Raw genomic sequence first — 26,716 nt, forward strand, 5'->3', positions numbered from 1 at the left:
GTGTGTGTGTGTGTGTGTGTGTGTGTGTGCGGTCCAAACTGAAGAGAGCTGTATAGCAGGGCTGCTGGTTGTCAACAAGCCATTTAATCAATAAGGGTCCACAGCAGGCATCTCATCCAGGCAGTGAGAGAGAGAGAGAGAGAGAGAGAGAGAGAGAGACCAAACATGTTGATAAGGCACTCTGGGTCTGGCAGTGTGTTTATGGAGAGGCCAGTTGATGTGAGATGGAAGTGGCTGCATGGATAGAGAGACACAAGTGATGAGAGGGAAGAAGAGAAGGATGGGGGGAGAGGGAGAGGTGTGAACGGAGAAGTGCAGAGAGCAGCAGAAAGGAGGAGAGACGGCAGCACAAAGCTTGATGATAAAAGCAGTCATGACGGACATACAGACAGACAGACAGACAGGCAGCTAGACCCCCACACACACACACACAGCTCTTCTCTTTTGCTCTCTCACTCCCCCCCTCTCTCTCTTCTCTCTCTCTCTCTCTCTCTCTCTCTTTTGCTCTCTCTGCCCCATCACCTCCTCTCTTTTGCTCTCTCACTCCCCCTCTCTCTCCCCACCCCTGTCTCTCTCTCTCTCTCTCTCTCTCTCCTCTAGGCTGCTGCAGTCAGGAAAAGAGGCAGAGGAGAGAGATAAAGAGAGGGGAAGGGAGGTCAGGAGAGATAGCAGAAGGGGAGAGGCACAAGGGACATCATGGAATGTCTGCGTCTGTCTCTGTTTGTTTGTTTGTTTGTTTGTTTGTTTGTTTGTTTGTTTGTATTCTCCCCTCCTGCCACAAATGGCCATGTTAATGGTTGCCAGGTTACAGCGGGGTTGTGCCTGTGAAGGATCTGTATGCAGCACTCTGAAGCACGCAGGTTGAGAAAAAAAACAGTCATGCATGGACACACACACACACTGTGTTCAGTTGTCTCCTCTCTCTAAGGAGTCATCAGCTGGTGGATTTTGAGATCACACACACACGTGATTATGGTCGTGTTGGCCATTGTTGGCACGTGAGTGGGACAGCAGGTCTCTGACACCTCTTTAGCAGCCAGGAGAATGAGCATCTGATAAGAGCCCCTGCTATCAGTGGCCTTGTCTTACATACACACACACACTAACACGCGCTAATACACACGCTAATACACACATGTGCTAATACACACATGTGCACGCTCTAGCATAGTCACATACCACAAACACACACAAACAAAAGTAAGCATCCCTTTGCCTGGGATATATATACATACACACACACACACACACAGTGTCAATGTGTAATGCTGTCTAGAAATAAAATCCATGTCATGGTTCACCTGCTGGTTTTGTTTTGGAAACAGAGCTAGTGAATCATTTATTCCCTCCCTTTTCTTTTCTAAAACCCTAATCTGCTTAACGCTATTTTAATTGTTTAACACTGGGACACATTGTCTCTTGCTTCCCTTTTCCTAAATGTTTCCCATTGAACCTGAATGGGAGATCAGGGAGTCTGAACTCCCAAGTCCCCACCCTCACACAACCTCAGCCAGGGAGAGCACCAACGAGCCTATCACACCCAGCGAGTCGGGGCTGTCCAATCAGAAAGGGGTGTGAGGGCAAGCTGCTGCCGCTTCTAGGCAAGGAGCAAAACCCAAAGGCAGACAGATGAGGTCAAGCGTCGCTGCACCACGGGAGTGTGTGCGTGTGTGTGTGGTCGATGCTTCCACCTCCAGGGAGATTATTCCATAGCGATCCAATTAGAGTGAGCATTAGCCGCCTATTTTAACAGCAGTAATCAGCTTGAACTCCATCATGCTGCAGGTATGACTGTGGGTGTGTGGGTTGGGGTGGCTTACCTGTTACACAACCCCCCTCCCTCCCTTACACACAGGCAAGTTTGTGCAGTTCCAGTGCAATCAACTGCCTGTCTGGCAGAGAAAGCAGCTGTATCTATAGGCCTTTTTCCAAAGAATTCGCTTAAATACGATGCGCATCAAAAAGTTAGTGTGACACGTGTGATGAAAGAGGGCTTATATCAATGTAACGAGTTGGATTAACAAGAGTTATTTCGACATTAATGTGATGGAAAAGGGTTGGAATGATGTAAGTTACTTATGATGCCTGCCCAGAATGTTCACAAAGCTAGTGCGATAATCTGAAGTTTGTCTCGCACATATCAAGACGTTCACCTCACAATAGTGTTCCATTCGCTACCTTTGATACATTCGCTAGAAGTGTTCCATTCGCTACATCTGTTGATGGAAAACCGCCCAGCGCAGTAGAAAGATGCGCATTAACAGGGACATGATGACTTCATTTTAATTCGCTAGAATCATTCTATTGAATGGAAAACTGTTTTGGTGCTTCTAATATCGCTCATTACATCGAATTATGAGTTAATTTGTTTGAAAACCTTATGGAAAAAGGGCTTATGTGTAAATTGCATATTTTACACCTATGAATTGCATCCATATTTAACTTGAATGTTCTTACTTTGGGTTGTTACTACATGGAAGCAAGACATCATTAGAAAGAAGCGATTCAAGTTAGGAGAGATAACTGTGGAATGGATGAAGCCGTAAGAGCCAAGCATTTATTTTGAAACCCAGTAGAAATTACATTGACTATTACAATGGGAGCTATCAGCAAGGTGACTGTGGTTGTGCAACTCTCCTCCCCAGACAGAGATGCCCATTGGAGAGAGGAACCTGTGTGTAGCGTGTAGTGTAGCGTCGTTTTGCTACTGTGATGGCTTATGAGCGCCCTAGTCTGTTGTTGTCGTTGTGCTACTGTGAAGACTTATGTGCACCTTACTGTAGCGTCGTCATTGTGCTACTGTGAAGGCTAATGTGCACCTTAGTGCAACGTCGTCGTTGTGCTACTGTGATGGCTTATGTGAACACTAGTGCAGCATCGTCGTTGCGCTACTGTGATGGCTTATGCGCGGCCCAGTGCAGCATCGTCGTAGTGATGGCTAATGTGCACCTTAGTGCAGCGTCGTCGGTGTGATTGCTAATGTGCACCTTAGTGCAGCGTCGTCGGTGTGATTGCTAATGTGCACCTTAGTGCAGCGTTGTCGTTGTGATGACTAATGTGCACCTTAGTGCAGCATCGTCGTTGTGATGGCTAATGTGTACCTTAGTGCAGCATCGTCGTTGTGATGGCTAATGTGCACCTTAGTGCAGCGTCGTCGTTGTGCTACTGTGATGTGACGGCTTATGCAAGGCCCAGTGCAGCGTCGTCGTTTGGCAAGAGCACGCTGGTAATTGCTACTGGCCCTTAACCTCATCCCAATCTGAGGCACAGTATGTGCTTGTATCTTGTGTAAGTGCACTACATTAATTAATTAACTCATTAATTAAGTGTTGAGGAGATAGCAGGTAAGACTGCTTAGAATCAATGGATGTCTTGTCTGGGCCATCGTAATTGATAAGAACGAGAGGCCAGGTCATTTATTAGCTTTGGAAAGGTGGCCGTTACATCATTCTTGTCCAAAGATGGCAAGTAGTACTAGTTTGATGAACTCCATTTAATTGCGCTTGACTTTTGACATTGCTCATTTCGACATTTAAACACTGTGTCATTTTCTTTTTTTTTTCCTGTTATTTTTTTCACAGTATAAAGTATGTAATTGACATAGCTTCAACACATCAGCATAGCATAGAATGGAATATTCAATTGCAGTTTACCAGACTGACATATTTCATAATAAAAATAAGTGAATAGCCATAGTATTACAAACTATACCCCCCCCCTCCCCCACACACACACACACACACAGACTGAGAGAACTACAGTTTTATGTGACTTTCTACATTTTCATTTACATTTCTATTCATATATTTTCATGCACTTGTGTGGTCAGCTGTTTTTAGTACACGCATCAACAGGAACAGCCCGTGTTTGTGTGTTGTGTACGTGTGTGCGTGCCTGTGTACGTGCTGTCTTTCTCTGTAGTCTTCCATTATGGACAGCCAAAGGGGGGGCCTCTGCTGTTTCCATGGAGATGTGGTTCATCTACACTAGCCGATCAGATCAGGGAGGGTATTTGTGTGTGTGTGTGTGTGTCTCTGCAGTAGTGCTGCATCACTACACCGTTTGGTCACGGTGCTACTGCAAACCACAACTGAAGTTTGAGTAGCCCTTTCTGTTTCTCTCTCTCTCTCTCTCTCTCTCTCTCTTTCTCTCTCTCTCTCACTCCCTCTCTCCACCCCCTCTCTCTCTCGCTCTACATCTCTTCTCTTTGATGAAGACAGCACGTTCTGCTCCCAGCGGGAGAGGCTGGAGTGAAAGGTCAGAGCGTGTGTGTGTGCGCGCAGAGGGGATGTGTGTATGGTTGGAGAGAGGGAGGATTTGGTGAATTAGACGAGTATGTTTCCTGGCGTGATTAAGACTGATCCTCTCCACTGGCTCTAATCTCAGGCTGTTGTCCAGTGTCCTGGATGTCTCTCTATTACACACACACACACACACACACACCCACACCCATACACACACACCCATATACATCCACTACTATCCTGATCTGGTTGCAAAATACACACACACACACACACACACACACACACACACACACACACACACACACACACACACACACACACACACACACACACACACACCCTGGGGCCTTGTGCTTGTGTTCCCTGCTGGATCAGTATACACACCCACGCACCCATGTAATGAGTTATGCCTAGGTAAATGGTGTTTGTTTTAACACCTGAGAGAGCCAGGTTAATGATGGCTACACAGACTAACAGGAGGATCTGGAAAGACAACACATCACCTCATTTTTGTGTGATTACACACACACACACAGGCATCCATGTCTTCATGGTGATTGCCAGTGGCGTATCGGTGCGAGTCCACAGATGATGGGTGTGTGTGTGTGTGTAACATACATAGATGAGGGTGTGTGTGTGTGATGCATCCCTTTGGTCCAATGGGTGCGTAAGCCACTGCTTCTGCTTGAGGACGAGAAGGTCACTGGCCATAATGTTTGTGTGTGTGTTATTATTTTCTGTTCTATGTTATGTACACAGACACGCACAAAAACACTCAATCCAGAGTGTGGAGTGTTGTCTGTGTGTGTGTGTGAATGTATTTGTACCTCAAAAACATAGGAACAGGAAAAAGCCCTTATTTTGTGAAGTATAATTTGCTGATGTTGACATTTCTGCGCACAAGGTCTGAGTGTACGGTTTATGGGCTGAAATGCGTGCTTGTGTGTTGAGGACCATGGACTTCCTCTTTCTAGAGTCCAGAGGGTATTGTAGGCCGTCAGAGCAGCAAAGCACCAAAATGGAAGCAGGCCTGGTAATGGGCTTTCTGCCTTTTCAAAGCTTATAAGTATATATACTTTTTTGATCCCGTGAGGGAAATTTGGTCTCTGCATTTAACCCAATCGGTGAATTAGTGAAACACACTCGGCACACAGTAAACACACAGTGAGGTGAATCACACACTAATCCCGGCGCAGTGAGCTGCCTGCTTCAACGGCGGCGCTCGGGGAGCAGTGAGGGGTTAGGTGCCTTGCTCAAGGGCACTTCAGCCGCGGCCCACTGGTCGGGGCTCGAACCGGCAACCCTCCGGTTACAAGTCCAGAGTGCTAACCAGTGGGCCACGGCTGCCCACCACTTACATTTCCCCAGTAGTGGTAATCAGGGACGATGTTGATTGTTTTTGTTGGGGTCTCTTTCAGATGTCCATTGGCTGAGTCTTTGTTGTTTTAGTCATCGCTGAGTCTAACGCTAGTCACTCCTGACTGACTCACTCATCAGTCAGTCTGTTTTGACTGCATGCTATTGAGCCTTGTGTCTCAGTGTCACAGACTCTGCTGAGAGACGTTTGGCTGAGGCCATTGTGCAGTGTTGCTTTGCTTGCGTTGGTTTGTTTTTCTCTTCCTAGTTTTCTCCATTCATCTGTGGTGCCATACTTTCAATATGTGTTAAAATGTATAGAATTGAACTGTGTTCAAGGAAGCTCTCGCATGAAATCACTGCAGCCATATGCAGTGAAGTGGAAATGAACAACAATGGCTGTAATCACCCAGACACACACTCAATATGCTTTCACAGGTTTTTTTCTCTAGTTGACCGTTTACTCGGAATCAGAACTAGAACAAGAACTAGAGCTTTTTGAGTCATTCTTTCAGATCAGCTTAGAACTTTGGGAAATAATGACTGGAAGATTCTAGTTCAAACTTGGAACTTGGAACAGGAGGTTTGCGTCATCCTGCCGTGGCAGTGGGGTAGCTCCCCCTAGGTGCGGATTCAGCTGAAAAGTAGTTTACCCTAATGAGTCGTGCGTCATCCTCTGCGCTCCTGCAGTAGTCGAGGTTACCTGGAAAAGACAACCCCCCACCCCCCCTGCGGTGTTCAACTTTCCACTTAAAAGCCAATCTGACGCAGCAATCCGACCCGCCAGGAACATCCCCTCCCAGCCCTGCCTAGTTGAACACAGCCAGGTTCCACCCTTTTCCCCAAACATCCCCTCCGACAGTTCATTATAAATAAAGAGGTGAGGGAGAGCGAGGGAGGGATGGAGGGATGGCGTTCTGCCCAGTGCTGCGTAGTAAAGTCTTTTGTGTAAACTCCCCGTGGATACTGAGTGCTTCCGCTCGGCCCCGGATTGAGATGTTTGGCTGCGGACTCAGGGGTGAGAGATGGGCAGATAACAGCGGGCGGCTCCCACTCACCTTGCAGAGGCACAGGCCAAAGCTGTAAATACACTCGCTTTGTGTGTTTTTACACCCCGCTTATTTGTTTATGCTCTCGGTTTGTTTGTTTTTATAGCCTACTCGTTTGGGTTCCATTAGGCAACGGTCACTGATCTGCAACGAGCTATTCAACAAATATTCAAAACCCAAAAACATAGCGCAGCGAACAACATTAATATCAGCAGAGCTGAGGTGCATTCTCCTCAACCTTTCCATTACGATGGTTAGCCCTGAGCGTACGATGCTCATGAGCCTGTGCCCTAACCCAAGCGTTGAAACATTTCTAAGTCGTAATTCCTTGTTTTGAGAGGGACTCGGGGCTTTCTCCTTGACCTGGCCAGGCTGAAGCTAATCCTCTGGCAGCTGATTGATTGTCCTAGCCTAATTTACGGTCTGCACCTTTAACGAAGGTTTAAAGCTAAAATGTGAGTTTTGGCCTAAAACTAGTGAATTGGCGACCTAAATGACAGGGGTGTGGTTCACACAACCACACAAACCACCATGATAATTTGTTGGAAGATCATACTGAAACTAGTTCAAACATATATTAAAAACATACATTAGAATGTGGCTTGAGAATTCTGCACAGTGTTGCTTCCGACAAGCTCAGGCCCAGATGGCGGTGCAGTCTCTCTCCGCCGCTAGTTCTGGCCACAAGGATCGTACCGGATCTCTTAGTCCTGTTGTCGATTGCTTGGCCAGCGGGTTTTGTTTGTGTCGAGTCGTCTGGTGGAAACACTGTGGTGCTTGTTTTCTCTCATCCAGCTCAGCCACTTCTTAAGACTGAACAAACAAGACCGAATCAGTGAAGCAAAGCGGAGAAGTCTGTCTGAACAGGCTGTTTCTGTCACCCAGAAATGTTGCCTTGTTATTTGGTTGCTGTTGCTGTTTTACAGAGGAGGCTTTAAATACAAACAAGAATCAAACAAACAAGTAAATATTATGTTTTTGTCGTTTGTGTTGTTATTCAGGTTTCCTACTCTTCAAGGACTTCTGCATGAATGAAATAGACGAGGCTGTGCCCCAGCTAAAGTTCTACGAGGAGGTGAGGACACACACACACACACCACAGAATCACACTTTTCCCTCCCACACACAACATGCAGTCACCACCCACCACCACAAGCACACACACACACACACACACACACACACACACACACACACACACACACACACACACACACACACACACACACACACACACTGTTATACCCTCAATCCACAAGCCAGAAGAAGACCTCTGCACAGGCCAGATCCTTGAATCCACCTCGGGAATCAGACCTGTTCCAAATTATAATGGCCATTTCATGGCCAATGCTGCACCCCTGCACCAAGTTCCATGGAGATCAGCCCGATAGCTGAATTATTTACATGCAACAAGGATGCCGGCTACTACTGAAACAACTGAAGACTACCAGAAACATTCGATTGGTTATCTAAACAAAAACAGCGTTTGATTTTTATGTGCACCCCGTACATTTTTCTGCAGTCTGTGGGAGGACATCTGTAACGTGGCCTATTTTATAACCCAAATGACTTTCCCCTGGTTTAACACAAGTAACCACTTCAAGGAGGACTGAAACGCATGCCCTAGTTTTTGACCTTTTCTAAACTGTTAAACTCCTCCACCATACTTGGGTGTGATCTCTTTACAGTAGGCCTCTCACAATTTATTCCTACATAACCAGTGTGTTTATGGCTAAAATACTAAACATGAATTAGTTTACAGCACAGAAATTGCCATAAATAAACAAATATAGGGTTTGCCGAAGTGTAAAAGGTGTTGCAAAACAACAAAGGCCTTTTGGTAATTGCACTCTTTTACAAGTGCGGACCATTTATGCTTATTTTCATGCAGGCTGTCTGTTGCCCTGCTGCCTGTTCCGCAAGTTTTATACACGGAGAGTGAATGAAGTTTAGATTATTTTATACTTTTGTGTAAGATTTACAATTTTGATTAGAATGTTTGGCGAACGATGATAGATTGCATCATCATTGCATCATCAACCACCAGATGCTGCTGTTCGGACGCATCACACGATTCGGAGCCATATCCTACCCGTAAATCCTCAAATTATGGCAGGGATGATAATTGCCATGTAGCCTATCAGTCCACGAGCACTAAAAGACATTGTTTCGATTTAACTCAATGAAATTCTTAATATTTTATATTTTGTTGGTTGGTTTATTGCCAATGAAATGTCGTTGTCCTAATGGGTCTCAACAGGTCGCTCTCAAGCTACCAGCCTTCTGAGCTTGCCCTAGCCTACAGTTGCGAGGCATTCCAGCCTACGAATTTAATAATAATAACAATTAAAAAAAAACAGTAGGCTAAATCATGCATAATTAAAAAAATTACTCAATTTAGGCTACCGCAGGCATAGGCTAGGCCTACTTGGCTACTCAATAAGGTTTCCATTACAGCATACGTTCGACGAATGAATGCGCACGTTCAACGAATGAATAAGCGACTGCCTGTCTCGCAATAAACACAGTGGGTGGAAATCCCGACACTCTTTCAACTACATGAAAGGTAATAGTGAACATTCAAATACCCCCCAGATTTCAGTGCCTATCAGTCCCAACATCGTATGCTCGAAAATCGTATGCTTTTGATAGCCTACCGCTGGTATGCCGCTCCAAACGAAACGCATGCCTCACAATAAAACGTAGAAATAAAGGTCTGCCTCGATTTAAGCCTGCCCTAAATAAAGCCCTGTGCTTTTTTGCAGCCTAAGTAAATAATATAACCCGGCCATAATTTTGAGGATTTACGGCATTTAAAGATTGTAAAAACTTCCAGTTCAGTTTTTTATTATTATTTTGTATGTGTTCTGCAGAGAAGGGAGACAGGCGTTGGAGAAAACAGTTGGCTGTGTGTGTGTGTGTGTGTGTGTACACGGCGGACATCGCTCATATAGGCCTACCTATGTATATATACATTCTTTTTTTTTTTTTTTTTGATGACGCAGGCTAGTTAAGGCGGCAGGCGTGTGTTGCTAAGGCGGCCGCCTTAAATGCAAAGTGCTGCGGGAAACCCTGGATACACACACACACACACACACACATTTACGTGCAGACACACATGTACACAGACGCACGCAGCACGTCACGAGAGTTTCCTGTCCTGTCATTAGTGTGTGTGAGATTAAAGTTAATCCCGTTGTTGTTTGCCCCTCAGATTAAGGAGTATGAAAAGCTGGACTCCGAGGAGGAGAGGCTCACACGCAGCCGACAGATCTACGACGGCTACATCATGAAGGAGCTACTCTCCTGTTCACATGTAAGACACACATACACACACACGCTAGAACACACACACACACACACCCACACACAGCTGACAGATCTACGACGGCTACATCATGAAGGAGCTACTCTACTGTTTACATATGACACACACGCACACACACACACACACCGCACACACACAGCTGACAGATGTACGACCGGTACAACATGAAGGAGCTACTCTCCTGTTTACATGTAACACACACACACACACACACAAACCACAGATGCACAGTAGCTAATAAAGAGTTATACACTCTCTCCTAGTTGCCCATGTAAGTTCATGATGAAAACACCGGTTTTTGGGCTTTTTTATGCCTTTAATTAGATAGGATAGTGGAGATTGACAGGAAGTGAGTGGGAGAGAGAGTCGGGGTGGGATCCAGAAAGGACCACGGGGCGGGAATCGAACCCGGGTCGCTGACGTACAGTGCAGGTGCCCCAGCCAGTCGCGCCACTGTTGGGGCCAACTTTGCTGTGCTTCTCACATGAACGATAATAATAATAATAATAATAATAATAATAATAATAATAATAATAAGCTTTATTTGTATAGCCCCTTTCATACACAGAATGCAGCTCAAAGTGCTTTACATTTGGAGCATGTAACACAATAATAGACAGTCAAGTCATTATCAATCACTTTCACTTTTCTTCATTGCTGTGGCCGTTTATGATCCAATTAGCAACATATCAGAAATATAGAAAATAACACGTAACACAGTTATTAGAGAAGAGTCAGTCATTCCCCTTTGTTGCTGTGGCCGTTTATGATTCAATCAGCAACAAATCAGAAATACTATTATACTATAAAGGCTTTGCTGACAAATGCCTAGGCTAACAAATGCTTAGGCCCCGTTGATGCGGACTCCAAGCAGCCAGCCTTAGCTTGTTCTTAGCATATGTCGCAATTATTTTACTTTATACACAGACATTCAAGACTAGCAGCCTTAACCCTTTACCCCCCACAAGCATGCCATATGGCAACTGTGGCAAAGAAAAAATTCCATATTCCAGGAAGAAACCTTGAGCAGATCCTGACTTAATAGGGGGAGCCCATCTGCTTCTGGCTGGCTGCGCCCTCCAATGGCAGTAGATGTAGAATAATCTGAAAAAGTAGTCTACAGGATAAGATGAGTTAACTAAAGGCTTTCCTATACAGGTATGTTTTCAGATCTTTTTTTAAAAATATTTACTGAACTCGCCTGCTTGATGTACAGAGGCAGGGTGTTCCATAGTTTTGGGGCATAATGGATAAAAGCAACTTCTCCGCTTTGCTTGTGGAGCACTTTGGGTACAATTAAAAGATTAGAATTGGATGATCTAAGTTTCCTTTGTGGTTGATAAAATATTAAAAGCTCAGATATATGAGGGTGCTATGCCATTCAGAGCTTTGTAAGTAATTAACATAACCTTAAAATCAATTCTATAGGAAACAGGGAGCCAGTGCAGTTCAGCCAACACAGGGGTGATATGTTCTCTCTTCTTGGTCTTAGTTAAAAGTCTAGCCGCAGAGTTCTGTATGAGTGCAAATTTCTTTAGATGTTTTTTGTGAAGACCAGTGAAAAGTGCATTGCAGTAGTCTAACCTGCTAGTGATAAAGGCATGAATTAGTTTTTCTGCATCTTGTTGAGTTAAAAAGGGCCTCACTTTGGCAATGTTTCTCAGGTGGAAATAGGCTGTCTGAGTAACTTTACTGAAATGGGGCTTAAAACTTAACTCTGCATCTAAGATGACACCGAGGCTTGTTACTTTTGGTTTGACCTGGTGCGCCAAGTTCCCCAGATTACTAAGAACAATGTCTCGCTTTGGTTTTGGTCCAACCAAAAGTAGCTCTGTTTTGTCATCATTCAGTTTCAATTTGTTTTTGCTCATCCACTGATTAATGGAGGTTAGGCATGCAGTGAGGGAGGCCATCTGGGTTAGTTGGCTCCACAGAAATATACAATTGGGTATCATCTGCGTAGCTGTGGAAGTTTACATTATGCTGACTTATGATGTTTCCCAACGGAAGCATATATACGGTAAAGAGCAGGTGACCAAGGCAGCTCCCCTGGGCCACACCAAAAGGCAAGTCATGTTTTACAGACACATGATCTCCTAGACTGATATAAAAATCTCTGCCAGTAATGTAGGTTTGAAACCAGTTTAGAGCATTATCGTGGAGACCCACCCACTTTGCAAGGTGGTGAATTAGGATGCTATGATCAATGGTGTCAAATGCCGCACTCAAAGGGTTGAGACTTTGTTTGAGTCAGTAGCCAGTCTAAGATCATTGACTATTTTTACTAGAGCCGTTTCTGTGCTGTGATTTGATCTAAAACCTGATTGGAATTTTTCAAGGATACTGTTTTCGTTGAGGAAGGTATTTAACTGATTACAAACGACTTTTTCAAGTACTTTGCTCAGGAACGGTAGGTTTGATATAGTTGCTCAGATTAGTATGGTGAAGATTTGACTTTTTAAGTAAAGGTTTCACAACAGCGGTTTTAAAAGCAGTTGGAAATATACCTATTTCTAATGAGGTATTTATTACCTTGAGAATAAAGGGAGCTAAGCTATCATATACATTTTTGAGGAATCTAGTAGGGATTGGATCCAAAGCACATGTTGAGGAGCTGGTTTGAGTAAACTCAGATTGAGTAATAGTGCTAAAGAACCTTCATTTTGGGGGGCTGTTTTTGGGTGTGCTATCGAACATTACCTATGTTACCAATAGCCTCCCTTATAGAAATTACTTTGTTTTTGAAGAAGTCTGCAAAAGACAAACACACACATGATGCAGAGTAGCCATCGTATAAAGGGAGTTGCTGTCTTGCTTAAATACATGCACACCCACTTGGCAAACACAAAGACTATACATACATCACATTCACGTGGTACCCACACAAATACACAATCTACACACACACACACACACATACACACACACATTTATCTGTCATGACATCATAAGAAAGTTGACAGTCTTCTCTTAACTGTCCTCTTCTCCTTTGCAAATACACTGAACAATGTATGAAGAGTTTGGTTTCAAAATGCTAGATCCTCCATTTTCATTCATTTTCATAAATCATTTTGTTTTGGAATAATGTGGAATTTGGAGTAATATGGAACTATAATTACGTTCTTGTTACTACATTTATTGTTTACTACTTTTTTTACTTCAAACCAACACAACTGCAGTTTTATTGATATTTTCTGAAATAAACAATTAAATAACATGACTTATTAATGTTTTCAAAAATGGAGATATAGCGTTTTGGAATCAAACTCTTCATATGTTTATCTCACACACTCTCCTGTCCCTTTCTACTGCACACACTAAAACATGCATATACACACCCTTGTGCTGACGGTTGGCATGTAAAGGAGGACTTAACAATTACATCTGGGGTGTTGGTACTATCCAATTAGCTAGGATACACCACACAATGAATTTCAACACATCTTCAGTGTTGCATCGTATTTTTGGGTGCAGTACTCTCTCTCAACACACACGCACACACACACACACACACACACCCGAGTGTGATGTTACAGCATCTTGGAATCCATTATTTCCAGCCTGACTCCGGTGGGCCACAATCCTGGAATATGTAAATGACACACACACACACACACACACCACACAGAGAGAGAGAGAGGGGAAAGAAAAACAATACATAAATGTTTCAGTGACTGTCTTAATCCTAGTTTTGAAGGCTTTACTCCCTGTCCACATTAAGCTGGGTAAATATACACATAATTATGACCGCCGCACAGCGAAGCGGCGGTCATATAGGTTTAGTCAGATTTTTTTTTTTTTTTTTTTTTTTTTTTTTTTCGCATGCCCAAATTTCCGTCAATGATTCCCGGGACACTGAAAGACCGAATTACCACGAAACTTGGTGGACATGTAACCCCACATGGATAGCATGGAACCATCGTTTTTCGTTTTGATCTGTAGCCCCTCCGCTGAATTGGACCCCAAAGGAGGGTAGGGGCGACACAGTTTTCTGTGAATATCTCGAAAACCATAGGGTTTAGGAGGACCATTTTTTTTGTATGTTGATCTCAAAGGGGCCATGTCAACCCATTCCATAACCACTCATTTCATGTATAAGCCACCTAGTTAAACACAAAAAGTAAAAATGAGGTGGTGTAATTGAAGGTATCTGTGACCTAACATAGTCAAAACTGCACAAAATTGGAAGTGTAGGATCATTATGACACCCTATGTATGCACGCCAAGTTTTGTGGAATTCGTTCATGGGGGCCACACAATAAATTAATTTATGTTACTATACACCAACTGGCCTGTAGGTGGCGGAGACAGTTTTCTGTGAATATCTCGAGAACCGTAGGGCCTAGGAGGTCCACCTTTTTTTTGTATGTTGGTCTTAAGGGGCATGTCAACCCATCCCATTACCACTTATTTCATGTATGGCGCCACCTAGTTAAAATTAAAAAGCAAAAATGAGGTGTTTTCATCTCAATATCTCTGGCTGACAAGGTCAAAACTGCACGAAATTAAAAGAGTAGGATCATTATGACACCCTCTGAATGCATGCCAAGTTTTGTGTACTTTTCGTTCATGGGGGGCCTTACAATAAAATAGTAGAAAACTATAAATGGTTATACCAAGCAAATTGATAGCAGCACTGTTTGTATCTTTTATGGTATGTTTTCGACTGTCATTTATTGCACGAAAATCAGTAGGATTACAAAATAAAAATCATTCTGTGCAATGGAAGATTTACGTAATTTTGTTGGAAGTTAAAAGTGGGTTGGAAAAAACAACGTTACACCCGGTCTGATACAGTTTTGCCTATACATGTTTCTGGACATGAGACTGAGTTAATCTTGTAATATCAATAAGGACCTGTTTATTTTGTTTTATTTGATTGATTGCGTGCAGCACTGGGTGTGAGATTCTGTGGGGAATCGATGTGCTTTGATTACAGCTTGGTAGTTGTAGTCTGTGAAATTGATTAAAAAGCGTGTGTGTGAAGTATCAAACAATGACACCTTCATTTCATTATGGCTGCTTTAGCAAAACACCTTAAGCTACTGTGTAGTGGGTCCCATTTAGAAGTGGCTACTTCATTCAAGGCTTTCCTTGACTCATGGAGCTGCGTGAATGTTATTACAACTTTCGCCACGATATGACAGTTTAAGTCCGCTTGATACTGTAAAGGCGTAAGCCATTGGTTTCAAAGGAGATTTTATTTGTGTATTAGCCAGCATAGCCTATTGACAATTTATGTTGTCAATAGGCCTACCTTTATAATCCTACCTGTAGCTTAGGGAAGCTAACAACTTTCTATTAGGATCTAGTTTGTTAGTTACCGTTTTGTCATAACTCCCTGATGCATTTTTGCATTTAGAATAGCCAGAGCGTGTATATCTCAATCGGAAAAATTAAACAATATCAGGTGCCTATGGACTAGGCTGGGTGAACCCAGCCTGATCTGCCCGCTATTTATTTTTGATTTCTTAAAAGATTGAGCTTGGTCTGATGAAAGCCAGACTAGCCATGGACCTCAGTTAAACAATGCAAGGGAACATGAATCAGCCTATATTTGCACTAACAATAGCGGACAAAAGCTTTTCAACTTTGGCCCGTTAAAATGTGTATGAACAGTCTAGCGGACGCATTTCATCAAGGCCCATTTGGACATGTCAGTTATTTGCACCACTGGTTAGATGTAAAACAGCATTTTCGTTTCAGACTAGGCTACTGTTACTTAATTTGTGCATTAACAATAACGTTTCAGACTACTGTTACTTAATTTGTGCATTGACAATAAAAGTATTACATGAACTAAAGATGACTAAAATCTTATGTAGAAGAAGAAACATTCACAAAAAATCCATCCATCCAAAATGACCTTTGTTTTTGATAGCTGTTGAGCTTGGCATGGAACTGATAGAGATGTTTTTGTTTATAAATACATAAAAAAGAAATAAATAAATAACATTATGCTGATACCTTTTGCTTTTCCCAAATACAATGTAGCCTACAGGTGTAAGTGACCTTTCATCAATCCAGTTGCAATGGATGAACTGTGATGAACTGCCCTACTTGTGATTGTTTAGAGATTTTAAAGGTTTTATAACAATTCTACATCTTCTTTGGCTATTCTACAATCTATTCACCTTTTCAGCACCAGTAGGGTACTTTCTGTGCAGCCGCACACACACACACAGGCATGCCAAACAAGCATACACAAAAGTTTCAAGAGTGGGGGATGGTGTAAAATATGGAGGCAAATTGAAGTGTGATTTATTTTCGCGGAACGGATGTACAGGACTGAGCGGCGGTCATATTTTGTACCGCTATGCGGTACATCTAGTTATTTCTCTGTTTAGCCCTTAAGTTCACATTAAAACGGCTTATTCCGACACTGATGCCGTGATGGTTCAAAATGATACAAAAACGATGATACAAAATCTGGACAGAGATGAGATGAATGACGTTTTCACCTCAAATATGTGTATTTCTGTTTACCTGGCATAATGTGGACGTGATCTCAGTCTGCCGTGACCCCTGGGCTGAGGTCAACCATGACCGAAAGATTCTGGGAAATTTCCAAATAGGCGAGACTGCCTGTGACCTTTTTGGCCAAAGGAGGAGTAGTTGGCTGGTGGGAGTGGAGTGTTATTTTTGGAGAGGTTTTCTGAAGGCTGAGTGTTAAGTCACAGCTCTGTCAGATGAGATCTGTGTGCGTGCGTGTGTGTGTGTGTGTGTGTGTGTGTGTGTGTGTGTGTGTGTTCTGCACACTCTCTTTCATGCACATATACAACAGTCGTGACAGGAAGGAAGCGTGCTCAGATCTACACAATGGGCCACTCTCTTTGTGTGTGTGTGTGTGCGCGCATACACACACACACGCACACAGCCACCAGGCAGTACAGTACCAATGACTGTAAAAAAAACATGAACAGCATATTGTCATACATTTTTGTGCTCTAAAAAAATGAAGCCAAAATTGGTCTACCATATCGCCATTTGACTGACTTATGCTGTCGATTGTGTTCATACCAGTGACCGTAAATAGCACACAAACGACACACACACACACACACACACACACACACACACACAGAAATACTGTATTGTATTTGTTCAGTCTCCAGGCCATGAACTACGTCAGAGTTCCAAAGTTCTAAATTCGATTTAGTTGGTCACCAAGAGCTTTTTGCTCCTGAAAACATTGTCATGTACCAACAAATCGCACACGAACAAGAACACATTTTGCTGGCCACAGGGGAGTGGTCAGGCAAGCTCACTCGTGCATATGCATTTATGAGAAGGTCTCGGAAAAGATGGAGTTATCATGCAAAAACATGGGAGAAAATGCTGAGAATGGTTGATTAGGTGTATTTCGGCATATGTATTAAAGCAGTGCACGGCTGTTTTGCGGTGAAAAATGTTCCGCCTTTTCAAAGCAGGTCTTATCCAGATTGTGGTTTAATGCATCAGGATAAACAGAAACAACAGAACCAGTATTCAGAGCACCAGTTCTGCTTCTTTGAACCTTGTCAAAAGCAGCTTTTAGTGTTGTTTACCTTTTTAATTTGTGATTTTCACTTAATTACGTCATCCACTTCCCTATTCCTGTTAGAGTATTACATCTGTCATCATGGCTAGGGGTGTCACGATTATCCAAATCCTCGATTCGATGTAATTTTCGATTTTGTCACAATTCGATTCGATTTTCGATCTTTTTTTTAATATTACTAATTCCTTTTCTGTTTCAGGGGGCTTTAATTTTGAAACCGCTTTTTATTTTGAAACCATTCTAACCACGAGGTTGTAATGTAAACAAAACTAACATTAGGCTAAAACAGAGACGTGAACATAGTGAAATGAAACAACACAGAATGATAATTTGATTGTTTCAGCACACTCCAAAGAGGCCCAAGGTTAGTGTTCATGGAATATGTACTTATCAATTTGCATTTTAAGCCTTAAAGTAACTAGATCACCTTTTCACTTGCTAAGTTAAGTAGGCTAAGTTAGTTTTAATTGACGTGAATGAATGATTACTTCCACACCGGTGATTTCAAAGTAGCAAGAGGGGCTTTGCTTTCGTTAGGTTGATGTGTATATTTTAACTGGCTGCAGCCTAAAATTAGAGGAGTGTTGACGTTGCAGTTCAGCACGTGCGTGTGTGTTTGTGCGTCTTGGCATACATGCTGGACGTGACATTGGGGGTGTGGCTGCATCGTCGATTCTACTTTTAAGTTCGAGATTGAGATGTAATTTCGAAATAAAATCGAAATCGTGACACCCTTAATCATGGCCTATAGCTGCACAAATAATGTAGAATTACTGCCCTGCATTATCTCCATTCAACTGCATTCAACTTGAATAATATCATTTAGTTGTGAGTACCGCATTTTAATGTTGTAGGGTGGTGAGCAGCTCTGTTTATGTGATGAAGTGAATGCTTTGTAAACTCCTTGTTATATGGCGTGAGTCATTGTTCGCTTTCTGCGACGCGGCAAAGGTGCTAATTAGCCCACGCTTCCGTTGTCCATCTGCCCCTGATACAGTTAGGAAACAGTGCACTGCAGTTGGATGGGCTTTGTGGTGTTTGGGTTAAGGCTTCTTCTAGTTCACCACCTCCCTCTGTTTGCTATTACTATTACTTGTTGTTTTGACTCTGAAGGAGACGCATGGGCGTCAAAATGTTAGTCTGTTTGCACTAATAAAAATCACTTAAAGTGTTGCGTGCTCCGGTCCTGTTCCTTGGTCCCCTCTTTTTATTACTTGTTTTGACTCAATTTGAAATCCTCTGTGTGTGTGTGTGTGTGTGTGTGTGTGTGTGTGTGTGTGTGTGTGTGTGTGTGTGTGTGTGTGTCTCACAGCCCTTCTCTAAGAAAGCTGTGGAGCATGTCCAGACCCACCTGGCCAAGAAGCAGGTGCCGCCCAACTTGTTCCAGGTGAGTAGCACTGAGTGAGACCAGGTGTTTGCAGGTGCATGCAGCATGCAGCTCACCTTCATCTAGAACAGCGTGTATGTACCGGTATGTATGTATGTGAAAAAGGATGTGGTGTAGACGTTTATTTTTGTATCAAAAACTGAATGTGTGTGAGAGACAGGTGTGTGTGTGTGTGTGGTGGGGGGGGGGTAGCCATTTTAAATTATGTGGGTTACAGTAAAGATCTGTGTCTGTGTATTACTGAGGGAGATGGTTCAGTTGATAGGATTTTAAAAGACTGTGTGTATGTAAGAGAGACACTGATGTGGTATATAAGAGAGCGAATATAAGGGGTGTATGAGGGAGAAAGAGAGATGTGTGTATAAGAAAGAGGTGTGTGTGTGTGAGAAAGTGGGAGAGCTAGAAAGATATGTGTGAGTGTATGTGTGTGTGGGTGCAGGTAATGTGATGTGATGGCGTGTCTGGGGATGTGTCCTAATCTTCATTCTTCTTCATTCTTCATCTTCTACAGCCCTACATTGTGGAGATCTGTGACAGCCTTCGAGGCAAGATCTTTCAGAAGTTCATAGAAAGGTGTGGAGCATAGTCTGCCACAGTGTACACACACACACACACACACACACTCCTGTCTTATCACATTAAAGCATACCTGCCAGTGCCATTGTGTTGGCCCTTCAGTGCTCATGTCCCAGGTTGCTGTAATGGCTGGATGGGCAGTTATGCTATTATTTTACTGCTTATTGATCTTGACACTAATCACTTTTTCCTTGTTTTTGTACCATTTCTGTGAGTGAAAGAAAATATAACCTTTTCCAAGGAGTTCAGTGTCCAGAGCCAAACTTCATGAGTGATAAATTTCAACTCCTGTAGTCATTTTTCATTTTTATAATTCCCCCCTCTCCCTCCCTCCAACTTATCCTTATGCATCCCTCTTCTCCCTACTCCATCTCTCTCTCCACTTTTCTCTTCTCAAAGTGACAAGTTCACTCGATTCTGCCAGTGGAAGAATGTGGAGCTTAACATCCACGTGAGTTCCCCCTCTGTCGTCTCCGTGTGTGTGTGTGTGTGTGTGTGTGTGTGTGTGTGTGTGTGTGTGTGTGTGAGAGAGAGAGAGAGAGAGAGAGAGAGAGAGAGGCAGGAGGTTGATTTATGAACACTAAGATGTAGAGAGTGCAGAGCGTTCCACTTCCCTGTGTTTGTGTGTGTGCATTCAGAGCCTATGCCTTCCTTGTGTGCGTGTGCGTGTGTGTGTGTGTGTGTGTGTGTGTGTGTGCAGAGCCTATGACTTTGATGTGTCTGTTTCTCTCTCCCTCTGTGTGTGAAGAGCCTACGACTTCCATGTGTGCGTGTGTGTGCGCGCGCGTTGACAAAGAGTCTCATTCCTTTAAAAAATAGAATTCCAAATGTGTTGACAACAGTCTAGACGACTGAAAGTCATTGGGCAATTCTGGGTATATCCTCATAAAGCATTCTTCTGCCAGGCCAGGGCCATATTGAGTTTTGTACTCTATGAAAGAGTGTTGTGCCTGTCCTCCTTACACCCTTGAAAGTCGAGCTACACTCTCTGCCAACCTAGTTTAGCTTGCCCGGCATTTTGTTTTTTTGAACAAATAACGATTTTAAGTTCTGTAGCAAAGTGGAAGGTATAAATCCATGGATATGGTCATCACAGTTCAGTATGCTCCAATAGGTTGCAATTTGTTTAAAAATCGTCATTTTGAGAGAATTTGTCATAGTATGCGACTCGACAACTATATGCAGAGCACAGGGATCTGCTTTTCACATTTATTCTGTCCCTGTAATGTTTAACATCAGAGCACTGCTTTTTTTTTACATTTCCGAGTAAAGATCAGTTAAAAAAAAAAAAAAAAGAGATCGATAGTACTTTTGAGAATCACAAATCCTAATGGGCCGGTTTACCGAACATGGATTAAGCAAAGTCTCAGAACTTCAATTTATATCTCCACCAAAAAAGATCTTTTCGTGTAAGACTAGACTTAATCCATGTCTAGGAAAATGCCCCACAAATGTGTGTTTATTTTCCCCACACTCTTAATCCAGCCCCCTGATGTTTGCTGAGCCCCTTAGTTTAATGGTTTTCAATATCAGCGTACAGTCACTTTGCATGAGGTTTTTGCATGCTATGTCTCAATATTTACTTAAAGCAACACCAAAGAGTTTTTTGTACCTTACAATAATGTTTCAGTGGTTCATCAACTTGTAACAGGGTGAACGGCACTTCTGCATTCACTTCGCGGCCCTCTATCAGCTATAACCGATCTATGTAAGTGCCAGATCGGGTAGCGGATCTGTAGTTCGATGGAATGAAACATAAGAAACTACAAATTTGACATGCTTCTGATGTCGCAATACATCATACTTTCATAAAATCATGCAACATAATCTACCTTGTCTGTGGACATCGTTTTTTGCAAAGCTGGTGCTGGATAAACAAATAGTGTGCATGCGACAGAGGAAAAGTGCTTTGGTGTTGCTTTAAGCATTTATTGCCTTGTTATGCCAATTCAGTATGTTGTAAGAATGAGAATAAGAAATACTTTATTAATCCCGAAGGAAATTTGACAAATTTGGCATATATATATATATATATATATATATATATATATATGATATATATCTATGTCACATCAACTGAATTATATTTAAATAATAAAGACTGCTGGACTACCCACCTGCACGTCTTGCCTCCCTGGTGCTGTCATATCTGATTGTCTTCCACTTGCATTTTGTTTCCTTCCGTGCTACATTAATAGATACTTAGTAGTGAGACACAAGAGCTGTCTAATGGTGTGTACATATTGGATTTCTAATGGTTACATTGTAACAAGAGCTATGTTTTAGTAAGAGTAAAATCCTATAGATTTTGATGTTTATTGATTTTACTTAATGGTCAAAGTTGAAGGGCCTTTAAAAGACAAAGCTCACACACGCTCTCCTTCTCTCTCTCTCTTCTCAGTTGACGATGAATGACTTCAGTGTTCATCGCATCATTGGCCGAGGTGGTTTTGGAGAAGTCTATGGCTGCAGGAAGGCAGACACAGGCAAAATGTGAGCAAGAACCCTCTCAGCAAGTCCCTAACGAGCACCTTAACAAGACAACTAATGAGCACCTTAACGAGCACCTTAACATGCAAAACTTTCCAGTCTGTGGCAGTATCCGTGTGCGGATGTACGCATGTACGATTAATTTGTGTGTGTGTGTGTGTGTCAGGTATGCTATGAAATGTTTGGATAAGAAGAGAATTAAGATGAAGCAGGGAGAGACCCTGGCTTTGAACGAGAGGATTATGCTGTCACTAGTCAGCACAGGGGTGAGTAATGTGTACACACACACACACACACACATATACACACACACACTCTGACCATATACTCTATGCTGAACCTATATGTGCTCACATGCTATTAACTTTTCGTATGATTTGTGCACACACTGAAACATCCTCCAGAAAAACCTAAAAACTATTTCCTTTGCTTCTCTCCCCCACTTGTCTCTCTCTTTCTTTCTTTCTCTTTCTCTCTCTTTCTTTCTTTCTTTTCTCTCTTTTCTCTCTCTCTCTCTCTCTCTCTCTCTCTCTCTCTCTCTCTCTCTCTCTCTCTCTCTCTCTTTGTGTCCTCAGGATTGCCCCTTTATTGTTTGTATGACGTACGCCTTCCATACCCCAGATAAGCTGTGTTTCATCCTGGATTTGATGAATGGTAAGACACATTTTATTAGGCCTACCACCTCTCATACCTCCTTGCACATTCTCTCTTTCTCACACACACACACACACACACACACACACACACACACACACACACATACACACACACACTCACACACACTAATGCTGTAGTCTTTGTATTTAATTTTCTCTGCCTGTGTGTGTGTGTGTGCTTGCGCCAGGTGGGGACCTGCACTACCACCTCTCCCAGCACGGCGTGTTCAGTGAGAAGGAGATGCGTTTCTACGCTGCAGAGATCATCCTGGGTCTGGAACATATGCACAACCGCTTCGTCGTCTACAGAGACCTCAAGGTGTGTGTGTGTGTGAGAGAGAGAGAGTGTGTGTGAAAGACCTCAAGGTGAGTGTGTGTGTATGTGTGCGTGTTTGCGTGAGACAGTGTGTGTAAAAGTCCTCAAAGGTTAGTGTGTGTGTGTGTGTGTGTGTGTGTGTGAAAGACCTCAAGGTGTGTGTGTGTGTGTGTGTGTGTGTGAGAAAGACCTCGAGGTGTCACAGTCTTCCCTCTGTCCCACAGCTCAATCCACTGGGCTCTCAGACTTCCAACCTAAGAGGAAAAGGAACAGACCCTTTTGGTTTGTTTATTGTTTCTTTTGTTGTATGGCTGAAGTTGATTTTTTTTTTTCTTTTTTTCATTAATGCTACATTTTGCAAAATCATAATTCAGAAGCGGTAGTAGTTACAGTAGTTGATAGTTTCAGACATGGAGCTTTGGTTTGGCTCCAATGAATCCCTGCATTCATGCCAGTAGAGCCTCCTGTAATGTTATTTGATTTGATTTGAGGCAGGGTGAGCGAGAGAGATGAGGAGTTATCTGAGTAGCGTTGGTGATCAGTGGTGTGTGTCTGTCTCTGTGTGTGGTGCAATGCCATTGGCTTTGGAGGCTGCTCCAGCGCAGCCGTCTCTGACCAGAGCTGTGCCAGTCTAACATATTTCTCCAAATTAAAGATTTCGTTTCACTTCCACTGGATCATTTGTACAAAAGAGTTCTCCCTTAGCCCGAACACTGATCTGGTGCTTCAATGTGGCTCCGATCTGACCTTTACCTGCTTATGAGCTGCTAGACCCATATTGGCATCAGCCAGTCTCTAGCCTATTGGCTTCAGCTAGTCTCACTAGCCCGCTAGCATGAGCCTAGTCTCACTAGCCTCACTAGCCTGCTAGCATGAGCTAGTCTCACTAGCCTATTAGCATCAGCTAGTCTCACTAGCCAGCTAGTATCAGGCAGTCTCACTAGCCTGCTAGCATGACCTAGTCTCACTAGCCTATTAGCATCAGCTAGTCTCACCAGCCTGCTAGCATGAGCTAGTCTCACTAGCCTATTAGCATCAGCCTGTCACACTAGCCTATTAGTATCAACTAGTCTCATGAGCCTGTTAGCATCAGCTAGTCTCACAAGCCTATTAGTATCAGCCAGTCTCGGTCCTTTTGTCCAACAATTTGCTCCTCAGTCATTTTTCCCCAACTTCAGGTACGAGAAAACCAGATACCATCTCTCGGTTTGTTTTGAGCTCATGGCGAGGTGGTGATGGGACCCAACATGCAGGAATTGAAAATCTAATCCCCATGGCTCAACATTAATGGTTGCCCGGTTGCCCTTGGCTACCAAATTGTTACAAGTGGCAACCAGATTTGGCTGGCTTTGGCAACCAAAACCTCATGATTGTTGCGACTTTCCACCACTTTTAAAAGTTAACATTGAGTCCTGCCCCATGGCCTTGTTGACAGTACTGGAAGGAAACACACCACTTGTTTATTACTTTATATGCAACAAGCAGACTAGTATTTGTCAGGAGATTTATGTTTTGTAAAATTCCACCCATGTGGTTGCTATTTGTTTAATTTTCAGTTTATTGAGGGACTGTAATCTTGCTCTGAAGGGAAACGATCAGTGCCTTTCTTCTCTGCTCTGCTAATTAAAAAGGATTCTGGTCTGCAGCCTTCAACTGAAGCTAGGGCTAAACTTTTCCCCCTCAAACCATTCAAGTTTTTTTTTTTTTTTTGCTGATTCCTTCTCTTTCAAAATATATAGTCTGTAGCGAGATGTTACTACTGGTCTTTGGTCCTCAAATGAACTTTCAGACAAAATATTTGTGCTTTGGACATATGTTTTTCCCCCTTGCTCTCTGAACCAGAGTCTTTGTGTTGACATTGTGTTGAGGTTTTAGTGTACATTTCTATAATAACTCTGTGGAGAGCAAGGGCTGGTCCGCTGCCCAGGGCCTGTGTCCATGCTAAAGTTACCCACAGGGCTGTGAGTCACAAACCACGAGCCGAGCTGGACACGGAGCTCTGCATACGTTCAGACCGCAGCCTTAAGTAGGGCCGTGTGAATCACATGAAACATTCTCTAAAAAACAACAACAAAAAATAGCTCTTCCTTCTGCCCCTCTCTCTCTCTCTTTCTTGCTCTCTTGTTTGCTCGTGCTTATGTTTATTTTCTGTCTCAAAACGTGATAGAAGTTAGTCCAATGCGCCAAACAGATGAGTTTACTCAGCACCACTCTCGACCACAGACCCATAACAACCTCATAAGTTTCTGGAACCTTAGTTTACAGACTTTCTCTCCAGCAGAGAATTCGAAAAGTAGCAGCATGGTTTTAATCGACGGCTACTTTTGGCATCTCAAATTCTTTTTACAAGATTAAGAGCTGGACATATAAGCAGGTCTGTTTCTCCCACTACACGCCAGCCATGTGCTGCTGTGGTCTGGGGGACACAGTGTTTCGCGTGGAACACACAGAACCGTAAGCGTTAGAACAAACGTACGAGGAACCTCCTTTTTCTGAAAAGGAGGATTGGCTCTGATGCGCATGCCTGTGCTGTTAGGTCAGGATGCTTGGTACCGCGCCGGTCGGGTGCAAACAGACTGCCACTCCGGAAAAGCAGGTCTGTGTTCCAGGAACGGGTGCGTTGGTTCTGACCCACGGCGGCTCCGTTAAGCAGCGCCAGCACGGCCCGTCTCACTCGTCCAATCTCCCCTCCGGATCTCCACTAATCCTCATGTTTCTCTCTTCATCCCCCTCCCCTCTCTCTCTCTCTCTCTCTCTCTCTCTCTTCCCCTCTTTCTATGGTTTACACCATTGGTTCCCAAAGATTGGGTCGCGACCCACGGGTGGGTCGCAGGAGAAATCTAAAATGTTTCTATTATTTCCATTATTAACTACCACAGTCACGGCCCTCTGTGCAATTGCGCATTTAGAATAGCTCTGAAACTGAGAGGGGGCGAACGCGTCGCAGAGAGGACCTTGCAGTTGCAAAATGCAAGGGACATGAATCAGCCTATTTGCACAAACATTAACAGTAACCAGCTGTTCTAGATCTGAAGTGAAATAGGTCGCGATGGTCTGTCATTTTTAAAAAGTGGGTCCCCAGAAAAAAAGTTTGGGAAACACTGGTTTACACTCTCTCTTCTCACTCTACTTTCTCATTGTCTCTCATCCCCCCTTCTTTCTCTCTGTTTCTGTTTTCCTGTTGAATGCAATGATCATTTTTTCATTTTCTCTTTTTATTTTACTTTCTCATCCTCTCTCATACTCTCTATCCTTCTCTCTCATTCTCTCTCTATCTTTCTCTCTCATTCTCTCTCTACCCTTCTCTCTCTCACTGTTTTGTCTGTGAATGTGATGGTCAAAGTCTTGTTGATTGATGACATTAACGTATGTGGTTACGTAATAAGGTTCTCTGGTGTTTTTAAATCTCCCTCCACACTCTCTCTCTTTCACACACACACACACACACACACACATTCTCTTTTATTTGTCCTTTGAATGTGATGATATTAACGTATGTGGTTTATCGGTATAATTATGCAAGAAGGTCCTCTAATAAAGGTGTTTTCTCTCTCTCTCCCTCCCTCCCTCCCTCCCTCCTCACAGCCTGCCAACATCCTGTTGGATGAACATGGTCACGTGCGTATCTCTGATTTGGGTCTGGCCTGCGATTTCTCCAAGAAGAAGCCCCACGCCAGTGTGTGAGTGATCCCCCTTCTCTGCCCCACTCTTCTCTTCTCCTCTCTTCCTGTTGCACATCAGAGTTTTGTAATGGGCCCAGGAAGCTTCATT

General features: G+C 43.2%; 1 protein-coding gene across 2 annotated transcripts in view; it reads left to right on the forward strand.

The window, feature by feature from the left end:
- grk3 (G protein-coupled receptor kinase 3) overlaps positions 1 to 26,716 on the forward strand; it is a 71,377-nt gene that overhangs the window by 29,496 nt on the left and 15,165 nt on the right. For both annotated transcript variants that reach the window (XM_048259442.1, XM_048259441.1), the window contains exons 3-12: positions 7,654 to 7,727; positions 9,867 to 9,968; positions 18,833 to 18,907; positions 19,419 to 19,480; positions 19,883 to 19,934; positions 21,885 to 21,976; positions 22,140 to 22,239; positions 22,549 to 22,627; positions 22,818 to 22,948; positions 26,531 to 26,625. In XM_048259442.1, coding sequence (XP_048115399.1) covers positions 7,654 to 7,727; positions 9,867 to 9,968; positions 18,833 to 18,907; positions 19,419 to 19,480; positions 19,883 to 19,934; positions 21,885 to 21,976; positions 22,140 to 22,239; positions 22,549 to 22,627; positions 22,818 to 22,948; positions 26,531 to 26,625 — 862 coding nt within the window. The remainder of the gene's footprint in view (positions 1 to 7,653; positions 7,728 to 9,866; positions 9,969 to 18,832; positions 18,908 to 19,418; positions 19,481 to 19,882; positions 19,935 to 21,884; positions 21,977 to 22,139; positions 22,240 to 22,548; positions 22,628 to 22,817; positions 22,949 to 26,530; positions 26,626 to 26,716) is intronic.

Source organism: Alosa alosa, chromosome 12, assembly GCF_017589495.1.
Source record: "Alosa alosa isolate M-15738 ecotype Scorff River chromosome 12, AALO_Geno_1.1, whole genome shotgun sequence".
Taxonomy (NCBI): domain Eukaryota; kingdom Metazoa; phylum Chordata; class Actinopteri; order Clupeiformes; family Clupeidae; genus Alosa; species Alosa alosa.